General features: G+C 41.4%; 1 protein-coding gene across 1 annotated transcript in view; it reads right to left on the reverse strand.

Moving 5' to 3' along the window:
* The window catches only part of niban2b (niban apoptosis regulator 2b), a 43526-nt gene that overhangs the window by 25801 nt on the left and 4234 nt on the right, over window positions 1-13491 (reverse strand). The window contains exon 2 of the mRNA XM_079161309.1: window positions 1038-1168. Within this exon, the coding sequence (XP_079017435.1) occupies window positions 1038-1168 (131 nt within the window). The remainder of the gene's footprint in view (window positions 1-1037; window positions 1169-13491) is intronic.

A 13491-nucleotide genomic window follows, 5' to 3' on the forward strand; every position in this document is an offset into this window, starting at 1 on the left:
AAAGCTATTTACAAGCGTGACAAACTATAATGTGTTTGACCATGGACAAAAACCTAAATACAAAAAAATAACTAAAAAGGCTGAATTCAACATAGGCGGTTCTTCAGCTTCTGCAGAGCACCAGACACCATGAAGCATTTATTTACCCGGTAGAGGAAGAAGCTTCTTTGGAGCCACATGTATTTTAATAAAATAAAACATGAAAAACATGCTGGTGTGAATAATAATGTTGGCCATTGACTGTCTGATCAAAGAATACATCAACAAGATTACAAATCTAAATTTGGCCAGACATTCAATGCCAGCTTTCAGTGACAGTTTCTGACCGTTTCACTTTGATTCTGAGAGAAAACGGACCGAGGTCAGTTCCTATGGCGCTAGGACAGAGACTTTACATTTTGATATCGAAAAGAATAACCTGAAACAAGAAACTCTGGAAAAAGTTATATTAGCACTGTAACAAGAATTTAACTGAAATATAAAAGACATTAAAATGTATTTTAAATGGTTTCGCTTTCTGATCATATGTATTATCTCTTTTACACGACTGGCTTTCACAAGATCACTTGGTCGTTGCGCTAACGTTAACTTATTTCAGCTATCCTAGCCAACATTAGGCTCTGAGAAAAAAGACAACGGCAGAGAGAACAGACTTAAGTTACTCGCTGTTTAGAAGTTCCAGGTGAACTTGTGAAAACCATTGTGATAGATGTGCAGTTGATGAGAAGTTAGGGAAGATTAAAAAAAAAGAACTCAAAACCTTTAGTTAAAAGGATCCAAAGCAGTTTTTGACCTACTAAAATCAAAATCATGATAATTCAAAATTAGGAGTTAAGTCAAAATACTGCCTCTTAAAATTTATCGTGGCATAATTTCGACTTAAAAAGTGGACTTGTATCAAAGTTTAGAGTTCATGTAAATATTTTCATTTTTGTCATTAACGTTTAATTTAAAACTTGTTTGGAGGATGTCGAGAGGTTCTACTGAGTTGATGCAGTGGGTGGAATCTGTGCTGAGAGTCTTGGAGGACACTTTACCTTGCGCTGTAGTAGCTGGGGTTGTGGGCCACCTCCTCCTTCTATGTCAAAGCGAACTTTATTGAAAAGAGCCACTGCATACTGCTGCTCATACAGACGTCCAAACCTCCCCATCACCTCCCTGGTCCGAGCTAAAACACACATACAAACACATACACTGTCAGGACGGAAGTGCCACTGAAGAACTGTTCTATATTATGGTCTGAAGCATTTTTCATATTTACACAATGAACGTGAATTGACATTATGTTTCAGACAGTCAACAGTCTTCAACAAACAAGTGCAGTGACTCAAGAACACACACGCGCGATCCACTGATTTTGTGCCATGCAGATTCAAAAGCTGTACGGAAACGGACTCATTTTCATATTAGCCGTTACCTGCAGGCCTTAAGTTGATGAGCTCAACGGGAAACTGGAAGTCCTCCCTACAGAGGAAAGAAGGTTCTAAACACCCATCTGGTTTATATTAGGGACATGGTGTCTGGATTAGGAGAACATCAAGGTTTTAACCATGATTGATGTTAACTAATGCTTTAGAATATATTATTGATTGTTGTATTAATTTGAATAGGATGGGATACTTTTTATTGAGTATGTATTATAGAGTTGCCTTCTCTGATTAATTGTGCTCCGTTTCTTTCAGACAAGCACTCCTGAAAAAGCATCCTGTAATCAGTAAGCAATACATATGCATGCTGAAGGCCATGTGGTTTACAGTGTAATCTTGCAAATTTCAATTTAGTCCAAGTAAACCCAACTAAAGAATAGGTCGGAGTAATATTTAAATGTCCAGTTACTAAAAGCTAATATGTTTGGTAAGTGATGAGTTGTGGTACCAATACAATGCTTATTTTGATAAATTTACTGAATATAAGAACGTTTTGCTAAAAAATTATTGTATTCTCACAAATGGAGCAAACGGTCTTGAATGTTAAAGTGACAATGTTGCCCATAAGTATTATATATAGTAGCACTATACGCTTCTGTGTTTCAAGATGCGTCAGTGTTGCATTTCAAATCAGTACCAAAACCGTATTCACGTTCGATACCAAGACCTACTCCCGAGTATGGTATCAATTGTGAACAGTAAATTCCATCCCAACAGCAAACTGGTACTGTACTGTACCTCACAAACATTAGTTCCCATTCAATTAACCCAACGTTTTGGTTGGGAGAAGCTGGTCAACGTCCTCATACAAGTGTTTGTATTATATCTTAAAGTTTTTCACTCATTACATGCATACAATCTCTTTCTGTCTTCACAGGAAACTACTCAGTGTTGAGGGCAACAAAACTACTCGGTTAGGGTTGAGGGCAACAAAACCACTTAGCAGGTCTCCTGGCTGAAAGATCTCTGTTTGTTGTAATTCAAGGTGATGGCAATAAGATGAAGCTACAGTATTACGTTGTTAAAATAGCCAAGGTCCATTGCTTCCATGTTTAGGAGCATCCAGGATATCAAAAGACACATTTCAGAAAACTGAAATTTGAAGTGATATTTGGGCCAGCAACTCTATCCTCTGGGGTCACATTCCACAGAATGTTGTTTTTTTCATCAAGTACATGTCAGATTTAGAGGTTAAAGCATAGGGAGCTGCTGCTATGAGTCTGGCTGACTCTCTGTTGTGCTGCAGCCAGCTGCCAGACTAAGTGTCCAGGGGGCCTCTACAGTGCTTAGGCCAGCTATTACTACTGAGTTTGTCTTCCATCGATGTGGTAATCGCATTTAAGCAAACGTACCATACATGGCAGCTCATCTTATCACTGACGTCAGTTTCAGCATGTCCTGGTCATAGAGAAATGAGCAGAGACCAGACTGCGGTTTAATAGACCCACAAGAGAACCTCCCCCCTCTCCTTTCTCCACAGTGCCTTAACAAAAACATTCCACTTAGATAGACCCATAGGCTGACTCATAAATCTAGACTGTTAACTTCAGAGCTGAAGCAAGAGTGGCGACTGTGTAAGGATCTAGAGCACCAAATGAATGCAAATTTAGCTGGATTCAAACGTGTTTACTGTGAGAATTAGAGGCAGGCATCATTTCACTTTTTCAGAGTGAACATTAGACAACAGGGAAACTTCAATGCGCTGCTCCAGGACGCTTTCTGGCTCACAAAGGTGGACCACCACATCAGTATGTGATCCTAACCAACACTGAGGACATAAAGTAGTCCACATACAATATACTGAAAGTAATTAAACAGAGGTCATATGAACATCAGAAACGTAAGGTGCTCATATTTACATACTCAGGCCTCTTTCTACTAAATCACAGGAAACAGATGTTGTAGAAATATGCTAAAAATATATAGAGGCATTGAACTTATAAGAATTATGTATGTGCTCAATTGCAATAGTGTTGCGTGGTCATTGAGCAAAGGTTTCAAGCGCTCTGGGCGAGGCACTTTTGCGCTCCCCGTACAAAGAAGAAGCTCTGACTCACAGGTGGTTTAGCTTAAACTTATAACTAGTTGTGTTATGAAACGGATAAGTCCGTTGAATATTGTGTAGCAACAAATGGATGCAGGACCGACACCTTGAGAATTCTCTCAGCAGAGCGCACACACACACACACACACACACACACACACACACACACACACACACACACACGTATTCTGAGCCCTGATTTTGGGTCTGATGCCAGGGATACTTAATCTTTGATGGTGTTCTGTGAAACCATAGATCTATGCATTATATGATCTGATGCTTGACTTAATAAATTGTTAATACTTTTAGACCGTCTCATCTGTTGTTCATCAAAGTAATTCCAATTCAAACGATCTGCGCGGGGTCCTTCTGGAGGTGTAGTCTTTTGGAGTCAGATTATACAGTGGGCTCTTTGCCCGAGGTGGAATCCCCAACAATGTGAATCACTGACTAATAGAAATGAACTTTGTGGATGTATCGTCGAAATGTTACGAAGAGTGTTGTGAGCTTAAAGCTACTCTAATAAATGCTATTATTTTGACAATGGATGTAGTAGTACAAACTATGACAAGATTAATTGCCCAGAGTGTCAGGCTAAGTTTAAAAATGAACAATGTATTGGGAAAAAGAGACGGAAACATTATTGTGTCCATGGGGAAATTTGACTCGGAACCTACATAGCTAGACCCTTTAACACATATGTGCACACAACACAAGCAAGGAGTTCTTAAACCAATTAAATTTCCACCGCTGAGCTTCATATCGTCTGCCTGACGGTAGCAGCTCATACTGAGTACAGAGCATATGGGATGGATGACAGATTCTTTACATGTTTAAGTACACACTGGCCAAAGAGAGACTGAAGATGATCTTTTTTACCAATACAATTAGGGGGTTTGTGTGCACCAATCAACAAACTCCCTTCTCAATGATGGATGTTTGTATCATCATGCTTATAAAATAAACTTCGCTTTAGATCCGAGAGTTCCTGAACATCCACTCATAGCATACAGTGTAAAAAGGACAGGTGAGCTCACACAGCCTTGTGGAGCTCCAGTACTGATAGCTTTTAGCGGAGACAAACTATTGTTGGCCCTAACCTTCTGAAAAAATGAGTGATACCACTTGGTAGCTGTAGAGTTAACATCCATCCACAGGGAAACACACGTGAAATCAAAATGAATGGAAGCAGAGATTATCCATCCATTTTCTTCAAGCAGGCTGACCCAGACTTCCCTCTCCCCCACAACATTTTCCAGCTCATTCTGGGGGATCCCGAGGCATTCCCAGGCCAGCTGGGAGATGTAATCCCCCAGCGTGTTCTGGGTCTTCCCCAGGGTCTCCTACCAGTTGGGCGTGCCCAGGAGGCATCCTGATTAGATGCCCGAACCACATCAGCTGACTCCTTTCGACACAAAAGGAGTATCGCCTCAACTCCAAGTTCCCTCCTGATGTCCGACCTCCTTATCCTCTCTATGGCTGAGCCCGGCCACCCTAAGGAGGAAACTCATTTCGGCCACTTGTAGCAGCGACCTCGTTCACGACCCAGAGTTCGTGACCATAGTTGAGGGTCGGAACGTAGACCGGCCAGTAAATTGAAAGAGTCTCCTTCCGGCTCAGCTCCCTCTTCACCAAGACGGTCCGGTGCAGCGCCTGCTTTACTGCTGCAGCCGCACCAATCCGCCTGTCGATCTCCCGCTTCATCTTACCCTCACTCGTGAACAAGACCAAGATAACTGAACACCTCCGCTTGCGGTAGGCACTCCGTCCCCACCTGGAGGGAGCAATCCACCGGTTTCCGGCAGAGTACCATGGCCTCAGATTTGGAGGCGCTAACTCTCATCCCCACCGCTTCACACTCGGCTGCAAACCGCCCCAATGAATGCTGGAGGTCACGATCCGAGGAGGCCAACAGGACCACATCATCTGCAAACAGCAGAGAAGCGATGCCGAGACCCTCGAACCTGACGTTCTCCACCCCCGGCTGTGCCTAGATATCTTGTCCATGAAAGTCACGAACAGGACCGGTGACAAAGGGCAGCCCTGGTGGGGACCAACACCCACCGGGAACGTGTCCGACTTATTGCCGAGAATACGGACACAGCTCCTACTGCAGTCGTACAGAGACCAGATGGCCCGTTGCAACGGGTCCGGCACCATATACTCCCGCAGCACCCCCCACAAGAACCCCCGAGGGACCGGTCAAAAGCCTTCCCATTCGTATTTACACAATTTCAAGCTCTTGCAGTTTCTGTTCAGGGTTTAAGGCCTGGCAAGCCGAAAAATGTCACCTGAACTGAACAGCGTATTGAATGATGTGGTTAAAGTTATTAGCCACGTCAAAGCACATGCCCTCAAATCTCGTCTGTTCGAGCAGCACAAACGCCTTCTCTTATACACAGAAATACCGCTGAAGATCACTGGCCACAGAAGATCGCTGGCCAGAGTGTTTGAGTTATGAGAGCCCCTGCAGAGATTTTTCAGAAAAAGTCACCACTGGCAGCACATTTCAGTGACGAGGAATGGGTCGCAAAACTCGCTTACTTGTGAGACATATTCAACCTGCTCAATGAACTCAATCGGTCACTTCAGGGGAAAATGAAAACGGTCTTCAAATTGGCAGATAAAGCAGCTGCATTCAAAGCCAAACTGGAATTGTGGGGTCGGCGAGTGGACAGAGGGATATTTGACATGTTTCAAACATTAGCAGGAATTTTGGAAGAGACTGAGCCTGGGCCTTCATTCTCCCAGCTGGTGCACGTCTTTACTTTTAAAAGAGTTTGAGCATTACTTCCCAACCACAAAAGACCCACGAACTGCGAAGGAACGGATCCGCGACCCATTTGTGAACAAACCAGGTGAATCGAGCTTATCCGTGCCAGAGAAAGATCAGCTGGAGATTGTAAATGATGGTGGCCTTAAAAGTATGTTTGAGACAACAACGCCGCTGGTGTTTTGGATTAAAACCTGGGCCGAATATCCTGAGATCGCCACAAAAGCACTGAAAACCCTGCTTCCATTTCCAACATCCTATCTTTGTGAAGCGGGATTTTCTGCAGTGACAGCAATCAAAACAAAACGAAGTAGACTAGATATGAGGAACAGACTTCGGGTGTCATTGTGTCCCATCACCCCGAGATGGGACAGTCTCGTTGCAGAGAAACAAGCTCAGGGCTCCCACTGATTCAGCGTTATTGTGAGTTGTATTTATTTATGCATTTTGTATTTGTTTTCATGCCGGTCGTATCATTTTATTTCGTCGTGTTTATCCCCCACACCTTGAATGCCGGTCCGTAAAAATATTGTCTTACATGAAACCGGTCCGTGACGCAAAAAAGGTTGGGGACCGCTGATGTAGAGTACAGCAGATTTAGTACAGTTGTGTGTCTGTGTGTGTGTGTGTGTGTGTGTGTGTGTGTGTGTGTGTGTGTGTGTGTGTGTGTGTGTGTGTGTGTGTGTATACAGTAACACTAGTAATATAAAATGTCATCCTAACTATAACCGTTCTGCTAAAATTTAGCTGCATTTTACAATCCCATCCTGGCTGTTATGTTTGTAATCAACAATATGATCACACCATATTATTTGAAGCAAAATTGTTGCTTCCTGGATTAATATTTGTCCAATGCAGAGATGTTGCCTCCTGCGTCATTATTTACTTTATTATAAACAGTATTTATTCTAAATCAGTGTTATTTTCCTCATTTGGTTTTGAGACAAATTAACCAGGTTCATGTCCCTCCTACATGCATAGATCACCATCCTGTCCTCGAGCCAAACTGTTTGAATCCATAAACCCTGCACAATATTTACAGATCTGACTACGGACGTTTGAGGCTTAGAATAGAAGAAGAGTAAGTTGTTAATACATAAAATGAAATCTGTGTAAACTACTTCTGAACACTAATGTTTCTTTATAACTCAAGATCATAAGAACGAATGAAGAGATGAGAATGATTTATTTTTCCTCCAAATGATTATTTCTTTTCATAAAGAAAATAAATTAAACATTTTTTATAAATGCTGTATTACTGGACAGATTTAGCTGCAATGGTAATGATGTGTGATCCTCTCCATACAGGCGATACCGGCCTCTCGCCTACTGGAGCTTTGTCAGCTGGTACTATTAGGACGATGAGGGTCGCCATCCCGTCGTGTGTTGTATTTCAGAAATGCAGGGAGTTTCCTGATCCGGCTGGTCAGAATGTTGGCTTCAGGCAGCTCCTTGACTGAAGCGGGACACAGGCGGGCAACACTTGCTTCTTTGAGGGTCTCAAACTGGGACGACAGGTCTTTGGGGATGGGATTGTCTTCAACAAATGGAGTAGAGTCCTCAAACATGAGCCTCATCAGTTCATCCACGATCTCAGTTTAAAACAAACAAATTGCTATTAAATGTTGTGTTTTTACAAAGTATGCTTCCTTCCTTTATTATATTTAAAAAGGTAATTCACATTTTAGGTTCATTGTATTGTTTGTTATAAAAAAATATTTTACAACTTAGTGTATATGTTGGGTCCGTTTCAACTTCACTAATCAGTCAGTGTTATAAGGAGGTTACAGAATCCATTATAAAGTGTACTTATTACCTGCACAACATTCCATGAAGGTGAAAACCACGTTCCTGGGTGTGAAACACAGGATCAAGCTGTGGAAGGCCTCCAGTCTGGTAGTGATGACTCAGCTTCTCCACGTCTTTGATAACTCTTGTTGACCAGGACGTTTTCCTCTTTGTGGAGTGGGATTGACCCTTGAGTAACATCACAAAATGTGTGTAAAATACATCTCATAAAAACAGTCAACACACCAATCAGTCAACATCTATCAAGCTAAACAGAGACCTGAAAAAATCAGACCACAGATATTCATGACTCACACAATATTATTTTATGACATAAATACAGCCCGGCTGTGTAGCTAGAGATATTATTGGTTATAGAGATCGGCCTCCATACAACAAAGCTACGAGTCAAATTTATGTTGTTCATCTTTTGCTGGGACTATTAGGGACTACTACTATCTAGTCGACCATTGTCAGCAGTATTATGAAAGGAGACCAGTGGATCAGAACCAGCGATAATAATAGCTAGAAAGTTGGCCAAACCAAAGTAGATAGCGGCCGTAACACTACAGCTTGTAATCACAAACCTACCTCCTCACTTCAACTCTATTCAAGATATTCAATAATCATCATCATTATTTTCTACAGTGTTGGGCGAAAGAGGGGCTAAAGCTGATTAGCAGAGCCGTTGGAACATATTAACGTTAGCTACCAACTTAGCCGAGGCCTACAGCTGAGCACATGAACCCGGCTAGTAACGTTAGCTACCTCGGTTGTGTTTACCTTACACATCCACAAATAATAAATCATACTTACAGGTTGTGATCCTGAACCAGCCGATTGACCCACCAAAGTGGGAACTGCATCGATTTAAGCCACAAGCAGTTTGAAACTATGTCCAGTTCTGGAAGCTGTCCTCGGTACTTACAGTGAACAGAACTGTAAGTTGGTGTTATACTGCTCTGGAACCGTGTTGAAAATGAAGTTTAGCCGCTTGTCCTTCAGGTCTTCTTCCTTTGGTTGTCCATACAAAGAACATTTCTTTTAGCAGAGCAGAACACAGTCTTCTTGACATGACGGCCGCAAACCAAACTCTTCAGACTGAGCTCCAGCTCCCGTCTCTCTAGCTTCGTTGGAGGGCATGCCAAACTAGACGGTAGGAGGTATTATGCAAAAGTATTCCATTGTGACTCACAATATTACGGAAGTAAAGAGAAAATTCAATGGAGCCGTTTCAGGCAGCTCAGGAGCAGTGTGTGTGAGCGGGAGAGTAACCCCCTTTGGGTGGGGACTTATAACTCTGCGGCCCTTTTATATGTACAAACATATATGCAACACACTAAAGGAAAAGGAAAAAGCATAATAGGGGCTCTTTAAGCTAGCAACAATTTTTTGAGGTAGAAAGCTAGGTTTCATGAAGCAATCTTTCCAAGTTGTGCCTTTACTTTGGGTTTCATTGTGAAGTAACCTCTCCAGAAACATTCTGTGGGTGTTTGTTGAAGTTTACCTTTTGAGATCATTTCCTATTGAAAACAAGCCTGCCTGTGCTGAGCAGGGTGTGTTTAGATGGTGAGTGTGCCACACCTCACCAGGCCACAGAGGGCAGGCTTGTTGGCCAGCTAACACTTCTTCTAAAGCTTGAAGATTTACCAGAGGCAGGGAAAACACATTGCTTTATTCATTTTTATGAAGCTTGGGGTCCCTGGTTAGATTTTTACAAACAAACTTAATCAAATTGCTCAGAGCAGTAGTTCAACACCCTCTAGGGTTTAAAAGGCGAAAAAAGAATTCCATTCTATAAATGGCGTTAAATTACTAGTTTCTTTTCATTATTTACTCATTTTGTTGATTTGATCGTTATTGTGATTGTAAGACTTTTTTGAAATCTGAATGAATCCATCTGAATAAATTAAATTGACAGGTTATAACAAAACAGCTCTTCCATGCATCTGTGTAGATGCATGAGGTTGATAGTAGTGCACTCGTGCCAGTTTTCCAAAAGAGGAAATGAGAGGTTGGCCAGGTGATCGAGGTAATTTCCACTCACTACACCTCCCCACGTTTCCCTTCAACACTGACCTCATGCTGGAGGTTATGAGGGCAGTCGAACACACTACTAGCTGGTTTCATACGACTCCGCTCAGCAATCCAGGCTTTTCTAACAGTGAGGTGACAATAGATAGGTGTGGCCCATTCATCAGCTGGTCATAAATCAATGTCTGAAAACAATGTCCTGAGTGATGAAGCGATCTATGAACATGATTACCTCAACTCTGATAAGGAATAATGTCCAAAAAAGGAATCTTACCCCTCTGATCACTGGCACGGTGGTTTATCGCCTTCTTAGTGCATCAAGAATGTACACAATGAATAAATGGGTGTGCGTTTGTGTGGATGGCATATTGCTAAATCCAGGCCCTTCCCACAAAGCCAGCAAGGCACTGGGCTTGTCCTGGCAGCAGAGACAATGTGGCGCTGACTGTGCAGCTCAAGGCCTGGAGGAAGTTTCTATCCAGCCACACTTTTTCATGCATTCCTCAGATTCCACATCTGATACATGTGTGTGCCTCGCTGTGAACACTAAAGGCATTAACAAAAGCTTAAAAAATGTCTTTCTACCTCCAGTTCTTGAAAGGTAGTTGGCTGCATGTGTTCTAAAACTTTATTCAGAGTTTAAGGATAGAAAGTGAATGCAACACAGAAAGTCCAATGGATATGCATGGTCTTTGAAGGGCAACAGGCCATCAGTTGTAGTGGGATAAAGTTATTTCCTCATGTGATATGAAAATGTTAAAATAAAGATTTTCTTCCAGAAAGTACATAGATCTGGGCAGATGAGGATTAATTAGTTGATTAATCCCCTAGGCCCCAAGCCAAAATGGAGCCTTCACTTTGCATTAAGTATCCTGTTGCATTTCCACTCCCATCAGGCAACCTTGTAATCTTTTGCCAAGAAGCCTTTTATTATACTAATAATAAAATTACCACACAGTTCACACGAGTGTCAGACACCAGAGGGCAGTCAGCAGCTTTGCCCAGTTGGTGGTCAAGCCTTGGGGCCGGGTATCAAACCTTCAAGTATAGAAAAGTATCGAGTTTGAAAATGTACATTTTTTTTTACTTCTTTACTTGTTCTTTGATGGGCTGGTTTCTGGGTTTAAAAAGGTTTTTGAATTATATTAAAAAAGAAATCACGATTGAGATATTTGGCTTCTTTTGCTCAATGAAATGAGACAAAAAAAAAAAAAAATGTATACAGCCAAGATAGACACTAAATGGCAATGGTAAAATGCTCATGAACACAATGGGTTCTTTTATTTGTATTATTTTATTGCAAGACAAAAGACAATACATCAACAGAACAACAAGAATTAAAGCTGCAAGCAGCATTGATCGGGCCCTCGCACCTTTGTTCACGTCGAGGGTACTGGAAGGACACATTGTGACCATCAGACACTGCGTGCACGAGTTAGACGGTATTTCCTGCATGGACAAACGGCTTAGCCAGGTCTTAAACCTTAAATGTTTTGAGTGTAGCTTCGAATATAAATGTAAGGCTGTAAAGATCGACAAAAAACTGAATGTGTATGTGAATGGTCTTTAGTATTTGTAACATAACAGACTGTCAAAGTAAGTGCCGGTCTCGAAACCGACTGTTTGTGCAGGTAGCTCTGACAATCACTGCTGAGTGAATCAAAGCGGGAAGAATCGAGGAGAAATGGCAGAATGTATAGTTCCATGTGGAAAAAAGCATCCCTCCTCCTCGGTTGCTCTCCCTAAGGTATCTTCCTTTTTTCTCCCCATTAAAGAGTTTTTTTTGGGAGAGTTTTTCCTGTTTTGAGGTGAGGGTCCTGGGACAGAGGATGTTTTATGTGTACAGATTGTTAAGCCCTCTGAGGGAAATTTGTGATTTTGGGCTATACAAAATAAATTGAACTATAAAAACAATTCACTGTACTATTTATGAAAACTCCACCTACAAGCGTGATTTGAAAACTATGGTTATTACATTTTTGATCTCCAAACATCTGACTTTGCACAATTAGATCCGAGAAGTTTTTTTTTTTTCTGGTGGTGTGCCCACTAATGCTTTTAATAACTTCAGTGTTTGGACCGCTGTATTTATAGAATCCTGCTTATGGCCATGGTTGCCAGTAGGTGGCACTATGACTATGAGTTAATATTGACATGCAGAAGTCCTCAAGACATGACTCATCAAGCATGTCAAGTTTTGGGCCGTTTTGACAAAGTACAGTTTAGTTACAACAGCTTGATGCATGATGGTGAATCATATAAAATGGCTGCCACACCACGTCAATGATGTTCCATGAAACATTGAGCATTTGATGAGTTCACTAAGGTCTCTAGATTGTATTGCCCAAATTTGAAGTTGATCTGATGAATTCCCTAGGAGTTCGTTAAAGTACAGTGCCTGGAAATGGCAAAAGAAATACGCAAAAAAAAAAAAAAAAAAACATACAAAATGGCAGACTTCAGACTGGGTTTAGAGCATGAACCCAAACGACTTTTTTCTAAGTCGACATGTAATATATGTGCCTACCAAATTTTGTACATCTAGGCCAGGGGTCAGCAACCCGCGGCTCCAGAGCCGCATGCAGCTCTTCGGCCCCTCTGTTGCGGCTCCCTGAGGCTACATCCACACCATGTATGAAGAAATACATTGAAGAAAATATATTTATGGAAAGATCGCAACAACCTGGATTCGAACTCTGTCGAGCAAAATAGTAATATATTGTGTACCTGTATGCTTGATATGTGGCGAGAAATTTGCAAACAACAAAAAATGTAATGTTGAAAGACACTTCCAGAACAAGCACACAGCATTTGCTGAAAGGTATCACGCTGGAGATTAGCGAAAAAGAGCGATTCCTCAACTGCTGCAGCAAACTCTCCTCTTCATAAGAGTTTGATATTGTTGTAACACATAAAATAGCAATAAAATGTCAACAAGTGTCTTTATTCTTGTTCTATAATTTCATAAATACAACAAACTATAGTGTGTGCGTGTGCGTGCGTGCGTGCGTGTGTGTATATATATAAATAAAAAAACTTTATAAACTGACATCAAATAGCTTTTTGCGGCTCCAGACAAATTTGATTTGGTGGAAAATAGGGCTAAATAGCTCTTTGGATAGTAAAGGTTGCCGACCCCTGATCTAGGCCAAACATACTGCGAGGGTTGTTTCATCTCAATTATGTAGGGAAGCAATTGAGCAGACCTGTCAGTCTGAAGCGTTAAAATCAGATAACTACATTTAGGAATTTAAACGTGTCTGCCAAATTTGGAGCAGTTTTAGCCCCACAAACACCTTTTTTTTAAATGCCGAAAAATGCGTTGCTAGGTCAAAAACTTTGTGGGCTGGCATTATGAAATTGTATGTGGATCTGATTTAACTACTAAGAGAAACAAGCCAAAATATAGAGACTTAATTCCTGTT

The sequence above is a fragment of the Pholis gunnellus genome (assembly GCF_910591455.1).
Source record: "Pholis gunnellus genome assembly, chromosome: 6".
Taxonomy (NCBI): domain Eukaryota; kingdom Metazoa; phylum Chordata; class Actinopteri; order Perciformes; family Pholidae; genus Pholis; species Pholis gunnellus.